At 41.2% G+C, this 23,564-nt stretch overlaps 1 protein-coding gene across 1 annotated transcript in view; it reads left to right on the plus strand.

The window, feature by feature from the left end:
* The first annotated feature begins 202 nt into the window (after nt 1-202).
* Nucleotides 203-23,564, plus strand: part of LOC119912008 (zinc finger protein 271-like) — a 128,254-nt gene continuing 104,892 nt past the window's right edge. Inside the window, exons 1-4 of the mRNA XM_038730982.1 lie at nt 203-287; nt 474-760; nt 4,885-5,452; nt 5,537-6,367. Of these exons, the coding sequence (XP_038586910.1) occupies nt 203-287; nt 474-760; nt 4,885-5,452; nt 5,537-6,367 (1,771 nt within the window). The remainder of the gene's footprint in view (nt 288-473; nt 761-4,884; nt 5,453-5,536; nt 6,368-23,564) is intronic.

A 23,564-nucleotide genomic window follows, 5' to 3' on the forward strand; every position in this document is an offset into this window, starting at 1 on the left:
ACGACAGTATACTTTTTACCGCAGAGTGTGCGCAAATCAGTGAGTATTAAGGAAACAAAATAAAAGTCTTTCACCTGAGTTAGCTTAGTATGCCTCAGAATGGGCATGTGCCATTTTAACGGGTTAATGCGTTAAACCTAATCCAGGCAATGACCATGAGGCCCAATGCTGTTTGTACTGAAAATCTTTTAACCTGGGGACGATGGGACTTACGGCTTTGGACTCCAATATGAAGAGCGCCAAACACATCGCTTGTGCTACAGCCCACCAACAGCAGGTTCTTATAGGTCAGTTCTGTGCTACTGCTAGCAATACTGAAGACATCGCATTATCGGTAGTACAGCCTGTGAACCTGCAAGCTCACTGTGGCTATAACGTTACTCTTTGGGCAGAGGTGGTATAGATCCTGAAAACCATTTTGGACCACCACTCTTTTACTTCAATTGATGAAATTAGCGCAATTTTCAAAACAGTGTTTCCTGACTCTGAGATTGCGGCTAATTTCACATGTGGATACAACAAGACGGTGTACACCACCAAACGTGGTCTGGCTGCGTTCACCACTAAACAGCTGACTGACCAAGTCAGCAAGGCCACCTGCTTTGTTGTCATGTTTGACGAAAGCCTCAACAAAACAACAAAGACCAACCAGCTAGACCTTCACCTACTCTACTGGGTCGGTGACCAGGCCCAGTCAAGGTATTTTGGATCCCAGTTTATGGGTCATGCAACAGCGGTGGACTCGCTCAAACATGTTAAAGTAAGTATCATTCAGAAGAACTTTTATTATGCTTAATCACAAGCTGTCCTCACATTATAGGGTATAATGGATTAGGTTTGAACTGTTATCAGAGCTCAAAATTCATGTAGCCTGTAAGTAACGTTAACACTTGTGGACAGCTAGTACATTAGTTGATTGACAGAAATGTAATTGGCATTGATCATTTAAGTCATTCTTATGTAAAAACATTTCATGTTCCAGTTTCAGTGTGAAGAACTGCAGATTTTCCTTTTAAATGATTTGAATGTAATTTTGTTTTTATAGTTTTGAGGTTTGGACTGACAAAACAAGAATTGTGAAGATGTCACTTTTGGGCTCTGGGCAAATGTGACAACATTTCTCACTATTTTCTTTTTTACAATCAATTAATGGAGAAAATACTTAGCAGATTATTCCATAATGAATAATATCATTGATTGCAGTGTGATACAGAATAGTTCTACCTCAACCATTTTTTATTCTGATTTGATTACTGTTACTTAAGTAGTACATTTTCCTGATTATACTTTTACTTTACTAGTACATTTTCCTGATTATACATACTTTTTCTTAAGAAGTACATTTTCCTGATTATACATATTTTTACTTAAGTAGTACATTTTCCTGATCTTTGCATTACTTATGCATACAATGCATAATATTTATACAGTGAGGTATTAGTACTTCCACGTAAATAAACACGGTCCGCTCTGTACAGTTGGAAGCCTGCCAGCTGCAGCACGGAGTCCGGTATCAGTTCACACAGCCACGTCTCTGTGAAGCACAGAACAGAAGATGAATAAAAGAGAAAAGAGAAAAGTGTGAAATAAATCCACTGGAGTTGTTCCCCTGATGTTCATGAGCTCTTCTCTGGTGAAAGATCTCCAGGAATCACAGCCAAAAACTGAGTTAACACACAAAAACAAGACAAAACAAAGCGCACCTAACACCAAGGCAGCAATACACAGCGCCATGTTGATATCTGTACTGTAAGATAATCTCGTATTTCATATATTTGTAGGACAGCACTGAGTCCTGAAGAGAAGCTGTGATCAGAGGCCTCATTCTCTACCTTGATGAAAAGACAGAGGAGTTTATCAAGGACTACCAGGTACATTTTTTTCTCGATTTATATGTACATGACTCTCTCCACATAAATATTTTTCAGTTCACACAAGATATTTATTGTTTATAAATGTAGGCAAACCCACGTGAGAAAAACATTAAGGTTCACAGGTTAAGTATTTCTGATGCACACACACATTTCTTGACTTAAATCCTGTGGTGGGAAAAGTGTGTTTAAATAAACAGCTCAGGCAAACACTTCTTACACATTTTATTCATGTCTTCTGCAGAAGGAACTAACGGGGACACATACACATCAGAGAGTATCATCCAAGTGAGCTGCAGTGTAACAGCTGATGCAGCTTTTATCTTAGTCTCAGGGTCGGAGTTCTATCTCATCAAAGGAACATGGTGTCTTTCAGTGTTCCCTAGGGGATCTATAGAAAGAAACCCATGTCCAAGGAACATGTGGTGAACCACTTAAAGTCCTGACCCCTCTGGACATATGTTAAAGCATCACACACATTTACCTTCCATTGACCCCATACCCAAGAGGCCCCTAGTGAAATTAGTTACATGGTTACATACAGTGTTTTAAAGATGGTTCTCATGAAATTCCCATTACAATCCCAACACTGCTCAAAACTACCACAGCAACTACCTAATCCCACCCAGATTTCTGCTCAGAGGGAGAGCAAAGAGATAGATGTGTTCTTAACATCTAGCAAAAAAAGTAGGTTTAATTATCTCTGGTATATTTCACAGGTTCGTGATGACAACAATGCTTCAGCCATCCAAGAGGCCCTCCCTTCACATTTGCACTCAACATATTTGTGGTCAAGAAAAATCAATGAGGGAGGTCTTGAGGGAGAAGCAAGCTGGAATAGCCATTGCAGGAGCGATGGTCCTGTTTAGTATTCCCATTGTAGCACAGGCTTGCACCAACCCAATGGGCCTTATTTATGGCTTGGTACTAAACTATCCAAAGAAACTGAAATACACCTTTTAAGGTTTTTCTGAAGATCTTCGTGGAGCTGGAGAGCCACGATCTCAAGGTCATCTTACTGGCCTAAAAGCCATACAGACATTGTTGAAGGTTGAGGACTGAAAAACACACTTGTATTGAAAAATCTGTACAATGTAATTTTTATATTGAAGAAAATCCGTTGCCTTACAAAATGTTTTCATAATATTGTTTAGTTAATGTTAAAGAAAACTTATTTGTAATTGAACTTTTTTTACACTTGTTTGAGTGGAAGTTTAATATAATCTTTTTGTTGCTGCATTTAGTTGAAAGTAATGAAACATGAGTTATGAAATGTAAAAAAAAATTCATTTTCCACAAAAAAATGTCTTAGAGTATGATTTTGTGCTTCACAACTATAACACTAACGTTTTAAATATTTTTACACATCCTTCTGGTATTAGTTATTTTTATAAACATTTACTCATCTTAATAAGACTGTTCCCACTTTTATTTAGGTAGCTACAAAGGAGCATTGTTAATGGTTAATAAGTGCATAATAAATGATTTATTAATTTAAATAAGACACTGTTCCCACTTTAGTTTAGGTAGCTATGAAGGAGCATTGTTTATGGTTAATAAGTGCATAATAAAGTATTTATTAATTTAGTGTGTTATTAACTGTTTATTACTGCCTACTACAAGCACCTTAAAATAAAGTGTTACCCACATTTTGTCATCAGAAAGATTGTGTAATGGTGGATAGGAGTGGTGATGGTGCAGTGGACAAGACACATACCTTTGGTGTAAGAGACCCAGGTTCAATTCCCCACTGTGACACATCCACCAATGTGTCCCTAAGCAAGACACTTAACTCAAGTCGCTTTGGAAAAAAGCATCCGCTAAATTAATTAATGTCATGTAATAGATGAAAAAAATTTCTTGAAATACTATAAAACTATTTAAAAGGGACAATTCACAATAACTATATTCCTGACAGACAATAAATATATTGTTTTAATACATGTATAAATGTGTAAAATGGGTTATTGACAGGGCAGCGCTGCGGAATATCTGACTCCGCCCACACAGCCACAAATTCCTGTCTGTCGCTGTCTTCGATATGACAGCGTGTGTCAAACCGCTAAGTTTCGCCTTTATTGAAACACCAGCACAGAGACCAGCGCCGGTAATGTTACACATCAAAACAACATTGCAAGACTAAAGTTCACTTAATTGAACTTTTAAGGTGATGAGTCAGAAGCAAATTGCATGTGTGAAAAGAACTTTACCTATATAAATAAAAGCCCCCAGTTGGCAACAGGAACTTACTTGGTGGCTACAGACAGGGTTGGACTTTTAAAAAATGTAGGAAATTTGACATTTCTGCATTTTGACCCCTGTAAAATGGGAAATAGAAAGTACAACACGGACACAATGTAGATTCAGTCAAGTCCAATGTTTTAATGTATTTACCATGAACATTATATTAACATGTTTACAAAATATCACAATTAAACAATTCATTTTCCCCTTTACAACACTATACATACATTATAACGCCACAACGAGAAAGTACACAATATATAAGAAAAATATCAGAATAATACCTTCACAGCATTTCAAATCAGCATGGACAAATAACAGAAACAGTACATTTAATCAAAGAGATTATTTAAACAAAAATATATTTAACTTCACCCTTGCGAAGTACTTAAAAATAAATGGCACAATAGGGTGTGTACTGTAATGCTAAACACTGATATTATAGCTGTCTGCATTTACACACTTTCTACATGTGCATTTCTAGTTTTACCTTAATTCCTTATTCTTCATTAGATCAAATGTACCCTTCACGCATTTGGCTTGAGTACTTCAGTGTGAACAGTCGGTCATACATGGTAATAGCATACTGATCATCTCTTTAGTATGCAGTACAAACTAAGTGTGTATGACTGTATGTAATAGACTACATACTCACTATGTGGTACAGTAGGTTAGTATGTGATTTAAAAGATGTGCTCTAATATCATTTATGGTTTTAGATAGCTCACTCCACCATGACATCTCACTGTGTTTCTCTCTGTTGATATAGAGAAGAAGAGATGGACTGAAACGTCACCGCTGTCAGCACTGTGACAAATCCTTCACAACATCTGGATATTTAAAGATTCATCAGAGAGTTCACACTGGAGAGAAACTGTACAGCTGTGAACAGTGTGGGAAATCTTTTTCTCGATCAAATAACCTAAAAATCCACCAACGTGTTCACACTGGAGAGAAACCGTACTGGTGTGAACAGTGTGGGAAAACTTTCAGTAGATCAGGTCACCTAAAAATCCACCAACGTGTTCACACTAGAGAGAAACCGTATTGGTGTGAACAGTGTGGGAAAATGTTAGCTCAATCAGGTCACCTAAAAATCCACCAACGTGTTCACACTGGAGAGAAACCGTATTGGTGTGAACAGTGTGGGAAAATGTTAGCTCAATCAGGTCACCTAAAAATCCACCAACGTGTTCACACTGGAGAGAAACCGTACTGGTGTGAACAGTGTGGAAAAACTTTCACTACATCAGGTGAACTTAAAATCCACCAACGTGTTCACACTGGAGAGAAACCGTACTGGTGTGAACAGTGTGGAAAAACTTTCCCTACATCAGGTGAACTTAAAATCCACCAACGTGTTCACACTAGAGAGAAACCGTATTGGTGTGACCAGTGTGGAAAAATGTTTGCTGAATCAGGTAACCTAAAAATCCACCACCGTGTTCACACTGGAGAGAAACCATACTATTGTGAACAGTGTGGGAAAACCTTCAGTAGATCAGGTCACCTAAAAATCCAGCAACGTGTTCACAATGGAGAGAAACCGTACAGCTGTAAACAGTGTGGGAAAACTTTCACTACATCAGGTAACCTAAAAATCCACCAACGTGTTCACACTAGAGAGAAACCGTATTGGTGTGAACAGTGTGGGAAAATGTTAGCTCAATCAGGTCACCTAAAAATCCACCAACGTGTTCACACTGGAGAGAAACTGTACAGCTGTGAACAGTGTGGGAAAACTTTCAGTAGATTAGATCACCTAAAAATCCACCAACGTGTTCACACTGGAGAGAAACTGTACAGCTGTGAACAGTGTGGGAAAACTTTCATTACATCAGGTAACCTAAAAATCCACCAACGTGTTCACACTGGAGAGAAACTGTACAGCTGTGAACAGTGTGGGAAAACTTTCATTACATCAGGTAACCTAAAAATCCACCAACGTGTTCACACTGGAGAGAAACCGTACTGGTGTGAACAGTGTGGGAAAACTTTCACTACATCAGGTGAACTTAAAATCCACCAACGTGTTCACACTGGAGAGAAACTGTACAGCTGTGAACAGTGTGGAAAAACTTTCACTACATCAGGTGACCTAAAAATCCACCAACGTGTTCACACTGGAGAGAAACCGTACAGCTGTGAACGGTGTGGAAAAACGTTTGCTGAATCAGGTAACCTAAAAATCCACCAACGTGTTCACACTGGAGAGAAACTGTACAGCTGTGAACAGTGTGGAAAAACTTTCAGTAGATTAGATCACCTAAAAATCCACCGACGTGTTCACACTGGAGAGAAACCCGTACAGCTCTGGCCAATGTGGCAAATCTAATACTGACAGGAGAACCCTTAGAAGACACAAATCCATTCACAAAGCATCAGTGTGACAGTTTTCACAGAGTTGAGCTAGCTGTTTCCTCCTGCTCTGAATACAAACACCTGTTATCATGTGATGGTGCTGGACTAACGTCATGTGATGACAGCTGAGGAAGTTTGATTTGGAAAGTGCTGGAAAGCGTCGGTCCGGAGGTTTTATCAGCCAATAGCAAATTTAAACTACAGTAGCCAGGTTTCAACCAGTAGAGGGCAGTCACTGCATTTTTATACCACTATATGTAGAATTCAAATAGTTTGAGGTAAGGTTTCAAGATTTGGACCTGAATCCATCACCAACACTGCTAAATACCCAAACACAGTGGTTATCAGCTGAAATAGAGGTTTTAGGCTTTAGAAACTCTTTAAGAAGGCCATGGGATGTGGTCCAAAGCTCCAACAAAGAGGTAGTATGTGAGGCTTGAGTTCAGACTCATACTCTTTGATTCTTCAAGAAGCAGACTGAAGCTGTCAACATGGCTCCTGCACCATCTCCTCTGTGGCTTGTTTGTACTTTTTGTAACAGTTAATGCGTCCTTGTAATTAATGTGTTGTATAAATATAATGTAAATATATCAGTCTGAGGGACACCCACCCAGTCACTTCCTGTTCTGCCTCCCTCCTGACGATTCACCTGATTGAATGCACCTGATCATGACAATGACAACATTGATGATTTTGACCAAACTGCTTAAAATAAATATGTTTTGATGCCCTAGCTTGCTCACTACTCAAGAATATCTCTGTTCTACAAAAGTAGCTTAAACTTATTTCTTTTGTCTACCAATGATGTGTCTGCTTAAACCGTAAGATGAGAGCATTCATTGATGAACTAACAGTTCAAACGTAATGTGACCATGGGACGGCCAAAGGGGGAGATGTAATGGAAACAAATATATTTGACCTACAGTGGTGTGAAAGTTTTGGCCTCCTTCCTGATTTCTTATTTATTTTGCATGTGTGTCTCACTAAAGTGCTTCAGATCATCAAACTAATTGAAATATTAGACAACGATAACACAAGTAAACACAAAATGCAGTTTTTAAATGAATGAATGATTTTAATTATTAAGGGGGGAAAATTCCAAACCTACGTGGCCCTGTGTAAAGAAGTGATTGCCCCCTAAACCTAAGCCACCCTTAGCAGCAACAACTGCAATCAGGCGTTGGCAGTAACTGGCAATTTTCCTTTGCAATTGTCTTTTCCAGCCTGTGGAGGAACTTTGGCCCACTCATCTTTGCAGAATTGTTGTATTTCAGCCACATTGGAGAGACCACCACACTACCACCACGATATTTTACTGTTGGAATGATGTTCCTTTTCTGAAATGCTGTGTTACCTTTATGCCAGATGTAATGGGACACCTTCCAGAAAGTTCAACTTATGTCTCGTCAGTCCACAGATTACTTTCCCAAAAGTCTTGAGGATCATCAAGATGTTTTCTGGCAAATCTGTGACGAGCCTTTATGTTCTTTTTGCTCTTCTTTTTGCTTTTGTCTTGGAGCCATTTCAGCCCAGTCTCCTTCTCATGGTGGAGTCATGAACACTGACCTTAACTGAGGCAAGTGAAGCCTGCAGTTCTTTGGATGTTGTTGTGGGTTTTTTGTGACCTCTTGGATGAGTCATCGCTGCGGTCTTTGGGTAATTTGGGCCGGCCGGCCACTCCTGGGAATTTTCTCGACTGTTCCATGTTTTCTCCAACTCACTGGAGTCCCAAAACTTTATAAATGGCTTTATAACATTTTCCAGACTGATACATCTCCATTGATCAGTTTCTCGTTAGTTCCTGAATTTCTTTGGATTGCACCATGATGTTTATCTTTAGAGGACCTTTTGGTCTACTTCACTTTGTCAGGCAGGTCCTATTTAAGTGACTTCTTGATTGAGAACAGGTGTGGCAGTAATCAACAATAAGAAATCAGCAAGGGCGCAAACACGTTTTCCCACTGCTGTTATGTACTGTTAATAATCCTCTATATGTCATTACCTTATGTGCTTTGCTCATCTTATGTGGTGTTATAATTTACACTGTACCAGTGTTCTGTTATCCTTTCCTGTGAGAAAGGAGTTTCCACTGTGGCTCAAGGCTGAAAGGCTTTTCTCTTAGACTCCACAATTATCACATCATAATAATCTATTATAATCTGTTTCTCTAGATCAGATTCTCTAATGGCCCTCTGGTGTATGACCTGAATCACTCTTACTTATTATTGTTATTCTTACTTTTAATAAATATCACAAAGACAACTTTTTTATTTCTTCAGATGTTGTCGGTTCTGCTGTCAGTATTGGAGAGATTAAGATATTTGTCTATGATGCATTTTTGCTAAAGGAAATTTGAAGGTGCTTAGCGACATAGGTCACTCTGTGTTTCATGCTGGGACCTGGTTCCATCTATTTAAACTAGGGCTGGGTGGTATATTGGTATAATGAGGTATACCGATATCATTTCAAAAGAGATATAAAATTAGACAATACCGTTTATATGATATAGTTTAATGATGAGTTAATTATTATGTTTCCATAACGTCCTGCCAGCGTTTGCTCATCTTCTCCCTCACCGCGCAGCCCCGCCCCTCCCTCTGCATCTGCACGCAGCCGTCTACTCACAAACTCTCTAACACCATGGAGCGAGAGACAGTGCTGAAGACCTGTAAAAAGAAAAACGCTTCAGTCCATATACTTTACTTCGGCGGGTCCCCCAGGTATATTAACGACCACCCAGGTGTATTTGGCGACACATTGTAGCATTTTTCAGAGAAAAATCTGTTATTACGTTACAAGTCCCGACCGACATGATGTATATTTTACAAGCACGGACCAGGCAAAGCGACAGTGAACACACCAGTGAGGTGTCATTTGTTAGCTACCACGTTGGTTTTGTTTTGAAAGGCTGCGTTGTCAACACGCCTCCTTAACATGCAGTGCAGCTGCTGCTGTGATCGGAATCGCGGGTGGAAAAGTTCTGATTTTATTCGGCGGCTTGATGTAACGTAGCCTAGTACTGATGGAGAAAGTCACCGGAGCGATACAGGGAGGGAGAGACGGTATATAATCTATACCGGTATTCGGCCTAACGGTACCGGGATGTGACTTTTTGGTCCATATCACCCAGCCCTACTTTAAACCATATTAAAATGTTTTGGTCTACGTAAAGTAATACATAAATATAGTTTATATAGTATTTTCAACAAAATGTACTTAAGTTTAAATGTTCTGCAAAATGTGTCCTTTCCTTCTATCTCGGACTAAATCAGGTCCATCGCTCGTGGTCATTATTTAGGACACAAAGAGAGTTGCTGCAATTTTGGCTACATTCACTTTGTATTTTTTGTCATTTATGTATGTCATGTTAGATTTTGGCCCAAGATGGACGTCCATTTTGGTCCAATTTTTTCCCAATACAGACAAAAAACCTGTAAAGTGTTGTCATTACCAAGTGTGACAACCATTATGAAGGCCTCGTGTTAATAAAAAGAAATATGTCACAAAATACAGACACAAGCTGGTGATTCTTCTCAGGTTTTGGCTATTTTGATAGAATCCTTTGCAAATGTCTGTAAATCATCAGGCCACATCTTGTCCTCAAGCAAAGCAGGCCATTGTTTAGCAGTATACTTACTTTTCCAATGCCTTTTCAGTGACTTTGTGCTAAACACACATTTCCTAGAAGAACTAGTCAGAATAGTGCCTCACAGTACAATACTGCCACCTCCTGGGCAAATGTGTGCAGCAGTCAGTTCCAAAGATTTATTTGTCATTGGGAGCTTCTCCAGTCTCTTATTTGTCGTTTACTCGCTCCTCGCTTGAACCGGAAGTTGTTCCACTCTGCCATCTTGCAGACCGTCCCAAAGCTCTTATTTTCACTCTGAGGAGCGAGGATTTCAGTCTTTTACTGACCGACACGCCCCCTTTACAGTGTAGCCGTTATATTGATTGGATGTTGCAGCTGATCGGACTGATCTGATGCATCAAGACAGATAACACATTAAACTCACGTGCATCACTGCAAAGTCTTAGACTGTATTTGATTTGCTTTATGATTAACCGTCTGGTAAACATCTCAGTTCATTGTAGGTCTGAACAACAAACTTTCTTCATTTATTAGAAAGATTTTTATTTCTTTTAACTTTTATTATAGAGACAATTAAAGTCAGAGAGAGTCGGAGAGCCTGTCTGTGATAAACCCCTTTTCCATCGTTTATCGTCATTTCTATTCAGTCACATTTGAGGCTGCTCATTCCTGTTTAGTCCAAATAGGTGACAATAAAACATAGTAAAGACGTCGCCTTATGGCCCTTTCAGAAAGGAATCGATTTGCGCTGCGCTAGTCGCGCAGCTCAGGTTGCCGAACAGTGCAATTTGATCAACGCAACAACGAACCGGTGTGGCGTGGTGCAAGCCAATGAAAATAATGGTTTTCACAGCGCAGCAGTGCGGTCATCGCAGTCTCTCTGAAAGGCCCATAAGGAGTCAGCCACTAAACTGCACAAAGTCTCTAATGAAGCAAGCAAAGGAAAATAAAGCCTGCACATCCAGCCATCTCACCGACTGCATCTGATGGAAGTAGCCGGCCGAAAGAATGAATGAAAGCTGCTGTGTTGGACTGATATGAGGGCGGCTGTGGCTCAGGTTCTATCCCTGGCTCCCCCTGGTTGCGTGTCGAAGTGTCCTTGGGCAAGATACTGAACCCCGAATTGCCCCTGGCGGCTATTCCGCCAGTGTATGAGTGAGTGTGAATGTTAGTTTCCGTTGGAGCACTTAGGCTCAGTGTATGAATGTGTGTGACTGGTGAATGCAGATGTAGTGTAAAAACGCTTTGTGGTCGAAAAGACTAGAAAGGCACTATACAAGTACGGAGCATTTACATTTTACATTTACATATGATGGAACGCAGTGATTGATTGGTGATGAGTTATTTGACTTGAAAATAAAATGTATGCAGAAGTGTTAAAGGATATCAGAAGAGGAAATAAAATGAAAGCCTAAAACTGAGCTAAAGCAGACTTAGATATGAGTTCCATCATTTAATTTTTAACCCATGATCATATTCTGGGTTATTCAATAACGAATTCTCAATCAATAAATATAAACGGAGTTCACACAATGACCTGGAATATGCTGTTTACATGACTTGTATCATGTTTTACCACTGGACAATGCATAATTCCAGGACTTAAACACGACGTTGATGAGGTGGTGGGTGGTGATGGCGCAATGGATAAGATACCTGCCTTTTGTGTGAGAGACCCAGGTTCAATCCCCCTGAGCAAGACACTTACCCCTCGTTGCTCCAGAGGCGTGCGACCCAACTGTTCGCTAAACACTTATTCTTTACAGTAATTTTGCCTAAGCACTCACAGTTCTTTCCATCTTTTAGTGACTGCTGTTCAATCTCATACTTGTTCTAAAGTTTTGGTAGCTGACTCTATAGTTCTTTAGCTTAGCCGTTAGCGACTTTAGCTTAGCAGCTAGCGATGGCTTCTCCTTCTCCCTCTCTCTCTCCTACTTTCTCCTGCTCGGTGTGTCAGATGTTCAGTTACTCCTCTGCCTCCTTTAGCGGTAATGGTACATGTAATAAGTGTAGTTTATTTATAGACATGGAGGCGAGGCTCAGTGATTTAGAATTCCGGCTCCACACCTTGGTAGATCAGTCTTTAGCTACTGTAGCTAGCCAGTCCCCGGTAGTCGGTGCGGAACGGCCTGAGTTAGCCTGTGGTAGCCGTCCTCCGGCATCCCCTGTGCAGCCAGGAAAGGGGGGGGGGCTGGGTGACTGTCCAAAGGAGGAATAGTTGTAAGCATTCAAAGTCCACGGGGCATCATCAACCTGTTCACGTTTCTAACAGATTTTCCCCACTCAGCGACACACCCGCTGAGAAACCAACTTTGATCATTGGCAGCTCCATTTTGAGAAACGTGAAGTTAGCGAAGCCAGCGGCCATAGTTAAGTGCATCCCTGGGGCCAGAGCGGGCGACATTGAGTCTTATTTGAAACTGCTGGCTAAGGATAAACGTAAATACAGTAAGATTGTTATTCACGTCGGCGGTAATGACTCCCGGTTACGCCAATCGGAGGTCACTAAGATTAATGTTGAGTCGGTGTGTACATATGCAAAAACAATGTCGGACACCGTAGTTTTCTCTGGACCCCTGCCAAATCTGACCAGTGATGACATGTATAGCCGCATGTCGTCATTCCGCCGCTGGTTGTCGAGGTGGTGTCCAGCAAACGATGTGGGCTTTGTTGATCATTGGCAGACTTTCTGGGGAAGACCTGGTCTGATCCGGAGAGACGGCATCCATCCCACTTGGGAAGGAGCAGCTCTCATTTCTAGAAATCTGGCCAAGTTTATTAGTGGACCAAATCCATGACAACCCAGAGTTGAGACCAGGAGGCAGAGTCGCAGTTTAACACACTTCTCTGCCCTTCTTTTTCAGCAGTTACCCACCCAAAACCCTACGCAGAGTCGCAGTCTAACAAACTTCTCTGCTCCTCCATTTCAGGAGTTACTTAGTGAAAATCCTATAGTGACGGTGTCTGCCCCCCGACCATCGAAATTATTTAAAAAGGTCAACAGAAGAGGAGCTGTGCATAAAAACCTCATAAAAATTAAAACCACAAGAGCAATAGTGCAAACGAATAGGAGAGTTTAATGTGGACTCTTAAACATCAGATCTCTCTCTTCTAAAGGTGTACTAGTAAATGAACTAATATCAGATTATGATATTGATTTGTTTGGTCTTACTGAAACCTGGCTGGGTGATGGAGAATATGTTAGCCTAAATGAATCCACCCCTCCCAGTCATATTAATACTCACATTCCTCGAGGCACAGGCCGAGGAGGTGGAGTTGCAGCTATCTTCGACTCTAGCCTACTAATCAGCTCTAAACCTAAACTAAACTATAACTCATTTGAAAGTCTTGTTCTTAGTCTTTCGCACCCAAGTTGGAAATCACTGCAACCAATTCTTTTTGTTATAGTGTACCGAGCACCTGGCCCATATTCTGAATTCTTATCTGAATTTGCAGAGTTTTTGTCAACTTTAGTCCTTAAAACGGACAAAGTTATTATTGTAGGGGATTTTAATATTCATGTGGATGTTGAGAATGACAGCTTCAGTACTGCGTTTATCTCTTTGTTAGATTCCATCGGCTTCTCTCAGAGTGTTCATGAACCGACTCACTGTTTTAACCACACCCTTGACCTTGTTTTGGTGTATGGTATTGAAATTGAACATTTAGTGGTGTTCCCACAGAATCCCTCTTTATCCGACCACTGTTTGATAACTTTTGAGTTTGTATTGCTGAACTACTCGCCATTGGGCAAAAATTTCTATACAAGATGTCTGTCTGATAGTGCTATAGCTAAATTTAAGGATGCGATTCCATCAGCTCTAAATACATTATCTAGTCACAAAGTAACGGAGGACTCCTATGCTAATTTCAGTCCCTCCCAAATCGATCATCTTGTTGATAGTGCTGCTGGCTCGCTGCGAATGACACTCGACTCTGTAGCCCCTCTAAAAAAGAAAATACTAAAACAGAGACGGTTAGCTCCATGGTATAATACTGAAACTCGCAAATTAAAGCAAATATCACGGAAACTTGAGAGGAATTGGCGTTCCACCAAAGTGGAAAATTCTCGTTTAATTTGGCAAGATAGTCTTAAAACTTATAGGAAGGCCAGAGCAGCGTACTACTCGTCATTAATAGAGGAAAATAGGAACAACCCCAGGTTTCTTTTCAGCACTGTAGCCAGGCTGACAGAGAGTCACAGCTCTATTGAGCCAAGTATTCCCATAGCTCTCAGTAGTTACGATTTCATGAGCTTCTTTAATGATAAAATTCTAGTTATTAGAGACAAAATTCACCAAGACCTGCCCTCAATTGGCACCGACTTATCTCTTAACTCAGGAACCTTAGAAACAGCTGTAGAACCAGATACATGTTTAGACTGTTTTGCTTCCCTCAATCTTTACCAACTAACTTCAATAATTTCTTCATCTAAACCATCAACCTGCCTCTTAGACCCCATCCCGACTAGGCTGCTTAAAGATGTTTTACCCTTAGTCAGCACCTCTATACTAGATATGATCAATCTATCTTTATCAACAGGCTATGTACCACAGTACTTTAAAGTAGCTGTAATTAAACCTCTTCTGAAAAAGCCCAAACTTGATCCGGATGTTTTATCAAACTATAGACCTATATCTAACCTTCCATTTCTCTCTAAGGTTCTGGAGAAAGCAGTTGCTAAACAGCTGTGTGACTTTCTACAGAGCAATAGTTTATTTGAGGATTTTCAGTCAGGATTTAGAGCTCATCATAGCACAGAGACAGCACTGGTGAAAATTACTAATGACCTCCTTATTGCATCAGACAAAGGACTTGTCTCTGTACTGGTTTTATTAGATCTTAGTGCTGCATTTGATACCATTGACCATCAGATCCTATTGCAGAGACTGGAATATTTCATTGGCATTAAAGGAACCGCTCTAAGCTGGTTTAAGTCCTATTTATCAGATCGATTTCAGTTTGTACATGTTAACGATGAGTCCTCCATGCACGCCAAAGTTACTCATGGAGTTCCTCAAGGATCTGTCCTTGGACCAATCCTCTTCACTTTATATATGCTTCCTTTAGGCAATATTATCAGGAAACATTCCATAAGCTTTCACTGTTATGCAGATGATACTCAGTTATATCTATCGATCAAGCCAGATGAAACTCATCAGTTAGCTAAACTTCAAATGTGCCTTCAGGATGTTAAAACCTGGATGACCTGTAATTTTCTCATGTTAAACTTAGATAAAACTGAAGTTATTGCTCTGGGGCCTAAGCACCTCCGTGACGCATTATCTAAAGATATAGTTTCCCTGGATGGCATCGCCTTGGCCTCCAGCACCACTGTGAGGAATCTTGGAGTTATCTTTGATCAGGACATGTCGTTTAAGTCCCACATTAAGCAAATTTCAAGGACCGCCTTTTTTCACCTACGTAATATTGCGAAAATCAGGAACATCCTGTCTAAAAATGATGGAGAAAAACTAGTCCATGCATTTGTTACTTCTAGGCTGGATTACTGCAATTCCTTATTATCAGGCTGCTCGAAAAAGTCCATTAAGACTCTTCAGCTGATCCAGAATGCTGCAGCACGTGTTCTGACAGGAACCAGGAAAAGAGATCACATTTCTCCTGTCTTAGCTTCTTTGCATTGGCTTCCAGTAAAATCCAGAATAGAATTTAAAATCATTCTTCTTACCTACAAAGCTCTTAATGGTCAGGCACCATCTTATCTTAAAGAGCTCATAGTACCTTACTACCCCACCAGAGCACTGCGCTCCCAGAATGCAGGGTTACTTGCGGTTCCTAGAGTCTCCAAAAGTAGACTAGGAGCCAGAGCGTTCAGCTATCAAGCTCCTCTCCTGTGGAACCAGGTTCCAGTTTGGGTTCAGGAGGCAGACACCATCTCTACATTTAAGAGTAGGCTTAAGACTTTCCTCTTTGATAAAGCTTATAGTTAGGGCTGGCTCAGGTAGTCCTGAACCATCCCTTAGTTATGCTGCTATAGGCCTAGACTGCCGGGGGATTTCCCATGATGCACTGAGCTCCTCTCTCCTCTACTTTCTCTCCCTCTGTATGCAACCTTATCCCATTATTGCATGTTACTAACACAACTTCTCCCCTTTCCGGTAGTCTTGTGCTTTCTCGTCTCTCTCCTCTCTCCTCCTATCACTTCCTGCAGGTTTTCTGGCTCTGGAGCTGTGGAGTCTGGATCTGTGGTTGCGGGTCACCTGCTGCCCCCGTGTTCCTGCTCGACACCCTCTGCTGCAACGACTATTGTTGCTAGTCTTATTGTTATTATTGTTATTATAATCATTAACAGTACGATGGTTACCATTAACACTATTATAAATATCTGTACCATTTTTCATTTAGTTTATAGCAACATTACCTTCGCTGTCTGTACCTCTGTGTGTATATTGTGTAGGCTGCCTCCCTCCCCTCTCTCTCTCCTTACATCCCTCTCTCTCTCTCTCTCTCTCTCTCTCTCTCTCTCTCTCTCTCTCTCTCTCTCACTCTCTTTCTCTCTCTCTTTCTCTCTCTCTCTCTCTCACTCTCTTTCTCTCTCTCTTTCTCGCTCTCTCTCTCTCTCACCCCAACCGGTCGAGGCAGATGGCCGCCCACCCTGAGTCATGGTTCTGCTCGAGGTTTCTGCCTCTTAAAGGAAGTTTTTCCTTGCCTCTGTCTCCTAGTGCTTGCTCTTGGTGGGAACTGTTGGGCTTCTGTAAATATCATCACAGAGTACGGTCTAGACCTGCTCTTTTATGAAAAGCGCTGTGAGATAACTGTTGTTGTGATTTGGCACTATATAAATAAAATTGAATTGAATTGAATTGAACTACCATTGCGCCACAGAGTCTTTGTTTAGTTGTAAGATGGATCCACTAATCAGATGACAAATTGTCTGGGAGCGGTTAAATTGACAAAAATTAATTTCTTTATTGTCTGTTACAGTACAACATTATGAAGCTCAAAAGCAGTTTTATCAACACACAAACTCTACCTAATTTTAAGCTCCGAAGAACTGAGTACAATTACTTTCTCAGATTCAGAGGGTACTTGTGAGACTCACTGAGGAATACAATACCTCTTGTGTCATGAGGCTTTGTATTTGTAGAACAGGTTTTCATGGTGGAACATTTACTCACTAAAACCATGTACTTACTAAACCGATTAGTGTTTTACTAATGTGTTTAATTAAAAGCCCATTTGAGCCACATATTCCAAACATGTTGTATACGTGTCCAAAGAATGAACCGAAAACTCAAATAATCTGCATTTCCCACATGTCTTAATCGGAAAAAGGCCTTTTCTTGCTCTGCTTATTAAACCTCGGTATGTATTTTAACTTCAAATCCGTTTGTCATTTGTCAGGCTCTTAAAAACCAACCGAGTGAAATTCATTGGTCAGATCCAGTAAATGTATTCGTGAATCACAGAGAATCGAGGTTCCTGGTTGGTCAACTAACCAGCTAACTAACCAAACTAGAAAGCTGAACTCTCCGCACACGAGTGCTTACTCCACCTCTACAGTATATTGTATGTGTCTGCAGTACCTTTATTATCCAGTAGTTACACAACTGTAGTTAAACAAATCTCTTTTTGGAAATGTAAGGTGGACTCTTCTGTGTACCAATGAAGGGAAAGTAATGTGATTTGAACAGGTAATGTTTTGATGTGTAGTCAGGCGCAATACAGACACCACGGATTGACCATTTACAAAGTGATAAGTGTTTGTGGATCATATATATGTAGAATTCCACCTACTGAGTAACCAAGAGTTAAACATAATACTAACAATATCAAAAATACAATACTACAATTAAAAAACTATGTTTTTACACCTATAAAACAAATGACCAAATATGAAATACTGCAAGTGACTATATGCATGTTGGCGTGCTTTTCCTGGAGACTTTAAAACAGATATATTAATATTAACAATGCAAAGTGACATTGTGCATAGATTTCCACTCAGTCTCTGAGTAACTGTTTACTGCTTAACAGTGCTGATTATGAAGTCTCACGGCTGCAGGAAGAAAAGATCTTCTGAATCTCTCCTTCACACAGCGTGGGTGTATCAGCCGGCCACTGAAGGAGCTGCTCAGTGATGTTAGTGACGCATGAAGGGGGTGGGACGAGGTCTCCAACATGGATGAGATCTTACCTCTCACTCTCCTCTCTCCCACCACCTCTACTGGCTCAAGTGAGCATCCCGGGACAAAAGCGGCCTTTTTAATCAGGTTGTTTCGTCTCTTCCTGTCGACCGTTGGAATGCTGCTACTCCAGCAGACCTCACCAAAGAAGATGGCTGACGCCACCACAGAGACATAAAAAGTCCTCAGGAGTGAACCCTGCACTCCAAAAGACCTTAGTCTCTTCTGGCCCTTCTTGTAAAGGGCGACAACAATGTCTTTACAGTCCAGTTTATTGTTGACCTGAAAACCAAGATACCTGTTGGCAGTCCACAGTCTCAATGTCCACCCCCTGAAGGACGGCAGACTCATCAGAGAACTTCTGGAGGAAGCAGTCTGAGGTGTTGAAGGTGAAGTCTGCAGTGTAGAGGGTGAAAAGGAAGGGTGCCAACACTGTTCCTTGTGATACCCCCATGCTGCAGACCACTGTGTCAGACTGACAGTCCTTAATCCTCATAAACTTTCGTCTGCTTGTGAAGTAGTCCAGGATCCAGGCTGAGAGGGGATGGTCTACTCCAGCATCCTCCAGTTTGTGTCTCAGCAGTGTGGGCTGGATGGTGTTAAAAGCACTGGATAAGCCATAAAACATGATCCTGACAGAGCTTCCAGCTTTTTCCAGGTGGGAGAGGGATCTGTGGAGAAAGTAGATGAGGGCGTCATCCACTCCGATGCCAGGCCGGTAGGCAAACTGCAGCGGGTCCATTGACGGGTTCACCAGGGTACAAAGCTATCCAAGAACGAGTCAAATATCTTCATCAGATGGGACGTCAGAGCCACGGGTCTGTAGCTTATCATGTCCTTGGGGTGTGGTGTCTTAGGCACAGGAACCAGACATGATGTTTCCTACAGCTGTGGTACTTGCCCCAGCTTCAAGCTCAGGTTGAACATGTAGTGAAGAGTCTCACACAGCTGGTCAGCACAAGACCGAAGGAGCCTTGAACTGATTCCATCTGGTCCTGCTGCCTAACTCATCTTCAGTCTCCTCAGCTCTCCTCTCACCTGGTTAACGGTAAGAGACAGTTCTGTGGTTAGGTGCTCAGAGCTGAGGGTAGCTGTAGTCTGGGGGATGGGATATGGAGGAGTAAGTGTGCTGGAGGTGTGAAAAGGCTCTGAACCAAGTGTCAACGATGGTGCTCGTAAGGAGTGTCTGGACAGAGGGAGGGGCAGATGCCTGGTCAAATCTATTGAAAAAGATATTCAGGTCATTCAGCCATTGATGGTCCACCTCCGGTTGAGGTGTGGTGACTTTATACCCAGAGATGGAATTCAGGCTCCTCCAGACACCTCTGACGTCGTTATTCTGCAGCCGATCCTCCAGTTTCCTCTTAGAGCTGCATTTACCATCCCTGATCATGCTGGACTTTGATTCCTCGCAAACCGAATGCTGCGGAGGCTTAGTGGTAAAAGAGCCTGTCTAGTAAACAGGTGATTGTGGGTTCAACTCCCAGCAGTACCAGGTAGTCAGTGTGCACTCTGCAGGGAACTTTTAAACACCAGAGTTCTGCAAAAACATGACTTTCAAACCAACACTGAACATAATCACAGACCACAAGAAGCCAGAACAGCAAGTTTTCCAAACTACAATAAACTTTGTGTTGGGTGATTATTTCTTTGTTCGATCAATAAACCTTCTACCATTGGAAAGCCTGGTTGTGTCCCTTTTAAATGGGGCCACATTTGTAAGGAACATGCATCTGTGAGATGAGCAGCAGGGCTCAGTATGTGGGTTGGGCCCATGAAAAAGCTGCCAAACCTTCTCTGACAATGCCAAAGAGCTTCTCTTTGCAGCTGACTCTTGTTTGGTGCTGTTGGGTGGACTGAAGTATTGAAGTGTGAAGAAACAAGACATATTTCTTCATTTAACACACAGGAGCGTCAGCAGCGTGTGAAGAAGCATCCACAGCCACAACAGCCTGGCAGCTCCTCATGCTGCTCACCAGCCTGCTCACACACTGCTGTCAAATACTGTCAGAAGAAGACGGCATTACTGGAAGAAGCATTTCTGATTTCAAATGCTGGCTGAAGAATGGGATGCCATCCCACAGCAGTGTGTGCCAAGAAGCACTGTTACAACAAAGAAATATTCTACCAAACACACATTTCATCTGACACTAACTAGCTAGCGGGGTTAGCGCCGTGCACATGTTCAGATCCTAAAAACAGAAGGAGCAACGACACCATCTTCTCCCATACCTGGACTTGAACCCAAACCATCGGGATGAGAACCAGGAGTCCTGACCGCAGGACCATTTGGGCCAACAGCACAAAGAGTTCTTGTTTAATTGTAAATGATAATTGTCTAATGATAATTGATGAGACGAGCAGCTCGACAACCAAATGATTACAAAGTCAACAGCTAGGAAGTCCATCATCCAGAGTTTCCTCTCTAGACTGATGGAGGTGAATCTTCTGCAGGTTCCTCCCTCATTCTGATCTTCTTCCTCGCGCTGGTTGCTTGTCTTCACCGGTACTGAAGATGGTCCGGTGGTGACCGACCGGCGATCTGGAGACGTGGGTTCAAACCTCGGCTCGGGCTATCTGAGGTACGTGATAAAACTGTGTGTTTGTGTTCAAAAACCCTAAAATGCTTAAGATAAACCAACAGAAACGTTCAAACCCACTGAAATGGCTTGCGTACATTTCTCGTCGTGAATTTCCACCGTTGTCTGACTGCAACACAGCCGACCTTCAAGGAACCAAGGGACAGATAAGTAAGTAAGGTGAGTCCAGCTAGCTGGCTTGATGAAAGCCGGCTAGCTACGTTACTTCTTCATTATATTTTATTTTATCAAAGAAAGAACGTAAGAAAGAAATCACCAAAATAAAACAACTCTAAAAGGTGTGATGTCCCCCTGTGAGACAAAGGTGTGTCCGTGAGGACGTACAAATAGTCTGGCAATCAAGTTTGGGTGAATAAAGGAGAAACCAGCTCCCAGCAGTGGTGAGGAGCATGCTGGGTTTGGTGAATACATTTACCAGGGAGCACTGTCTGCATGTGGAGGTGCTGTGGATCAGTGGGTTTAAACTCCTGTTTAGTAAACAGGTGATTGTGGGTTCAACTCCCACCAGTGCCTTCTTGATGAGCTTTTTTACCTGATTGATCTAGCTGAGACATATATTTCTTTATTTTAGTATTTGGGTTTCTAAAGGGGTTTTAATGTGGTACTAGGGTTTTTAACATGGAGTTTATGGTTTTTTACAGCGGTATTTAGATTTAAGGAGTTAATGCTATTAATTGTGATATTTTTAAGGTGGTACAAGGATTTTTAACAACATTAAGTTGACATCAGGACATTAAGGTGGCTTTTTAAATGATTTTAAATGTTTTTCAGGTTTTTAGGTGGTATTTGGGTTTTAAACGCCGGGTTTAAGGCGGTACTAGGATTTTTAACATGGGGTTTATGGTTTTTACAGCAGTATTTAGATTGAAGGAGTTAATGGTGTTAATGGTGATATTTTTAAGGTGGTACTAGGGTTTTTAACATGGGGTTTTAAGTTGATATCAGGACATTAATGTGGCTTTTAAAATTATTTGAAATGATTTTCAGGTTTTCAGGTGGTATTTGGGTTTTTAACATAGGGTTTAAGGTGGTACTAGGGTTTTTAACATGGAGTTTAAGGTGGTACTAGGGTTTTTAACGGTCTGGAGGTGGTTTAATGTTTTAATGTTTTAAGTTCACATCGGGATTTTTAAGGTGAATTTTTACCACAGTTTTAAGGTTTTTACGACGGTATTTAGGTTTAAGGTGGTATCAGAAGTTTTAACATGATCAGAAGAAGGAAGACATGGCTGTTACTGTTTTAAGTTCTATGATCACCTCATTGAAGGAAGCCCCGGCTGTTGTGATGCATGTAGAGTCGGCCTCTGATGTCTGACTGGTCAGCCAATAGGCAAGAAGTTGACTCCTTGACACTCCTTCCCCTCCTTTCCATAATGAGGCAGACATGTAAAAGGGGGAGACAGAAATAAATACCTTTGGTGGGATTAAGTAGGGTAGAAAATGCAAAGGAAAAATGATATTTATAAAAACTTATAAATAATAACATTTAAAAGAGAATAATTAAAGTAAACTATTCATAAAATGATAAAGGAAAATAAATAAATAAGGTAATTAAGCTTTATTTATTCACCATGTTAAAGTCTCATTGTATAATTTAATGAATGCCTACATTTCTTATATTTCATTTTTGTGGCAGACTTGGTCCTCCATACAACACAGCAGTCTGAGAATAAGCACGGTCCTCTTATTGTGAAAATCTGCTGCTGTTGCTTCCTGCCTGCCTCCATTTCAGGAAACAGCTCACCTGTGGGATTTTCTCTGCAGGTGTGGCGCAGCTTCTTCTCTTCTCCGTGTAAATGTAATGTAACCGACAGGTTGGACACTTTAATGCCTCTTTGCTTGTCTTGTTGCAGCTGCTGTTAGCTTGTTGCAGTAAAAACAGCTTGTTAAAGCAACTCTGATTAACAAAGTGAACTAACAGGAGGAACTTGGATCCTCCGTGTTGTGGATATTTGGGCAGCAGTAGACTTCCTTTATTCCTTTTCCTGCCTGAATCAGCCTGTGGAGGAGGCGGAGACGCTGTCTGAGAGAACAGCTGTTAGTGTCGGTGAATGCTGTCTGTAGGTTTACCTGCAGGACTGATGTGGACTGGAGGCAGAGGGGGGGCTGCAAACCCTTTCAGAGATCTTTAACTCATTCAAAGTTCTACTTGTGTTCCACTATTATATTCTTATTATTATTCCAGAGGCAGTAACGTGAGCAGCATTTCAGAGTCACTGGAACTTTAACAGGATCATTTCCATCAGCTGGATGTGCTGCTGAGGAGTTGAATCTGTCACCAAGCTTCATGTTTATCACACGCTTTGATCTGCAAAGATAGAAAGTATTACATGGAAATATTAAGGACAGTACAAGTACTTCTCTCAGAGTTTAGTTACTGCTGCTTCACAGAAGGAAAAACATCCAGTGAAGAAAGTAATCAAGTACATGAAAACTTTACACAACAGAAATTTGACCAACCAACCATGTAAAGTAATATTACAGAACAAGGTATCCCAAAGTGTAAAAAGTACAAACATGTCATTTTTGCCCTTCATATCTCATATCTAGTTCATATCTTGCTCGCTTATTTACAGTCGGCCCAGTATCTCACAGTCCAGGCTGAGTTTTAACCAAGAACTGAATCACAAACATGACACAGAAACTAGCAGCCAATCAGTGGAGGAGCAGCTGATGGCAGCTTCCTCTGCCTCACGCTGCTGTCTGACTGCATTCAGCTGCCACTGATATGAAACAGAAACTAGCAGCCTAT

This window comes from Micropterus salmoides, unplaced genomic scaffold (assembly GCF_014851395.1).
Source record: "Micropterus salmoides isolate LMB-PRFRI ecotype aquatic unplaced genomic scaffold, ASM1485139v1 Ms_hic_scaffold_2, whole genome shotgun sequence".
NCBI classification, from domain to species: Eukaryota; Metazoa; Chordata; class Actinopteri; order Centrarchiformes; family Centrarchidae; genus Micropterus; species Micropterus salmoides.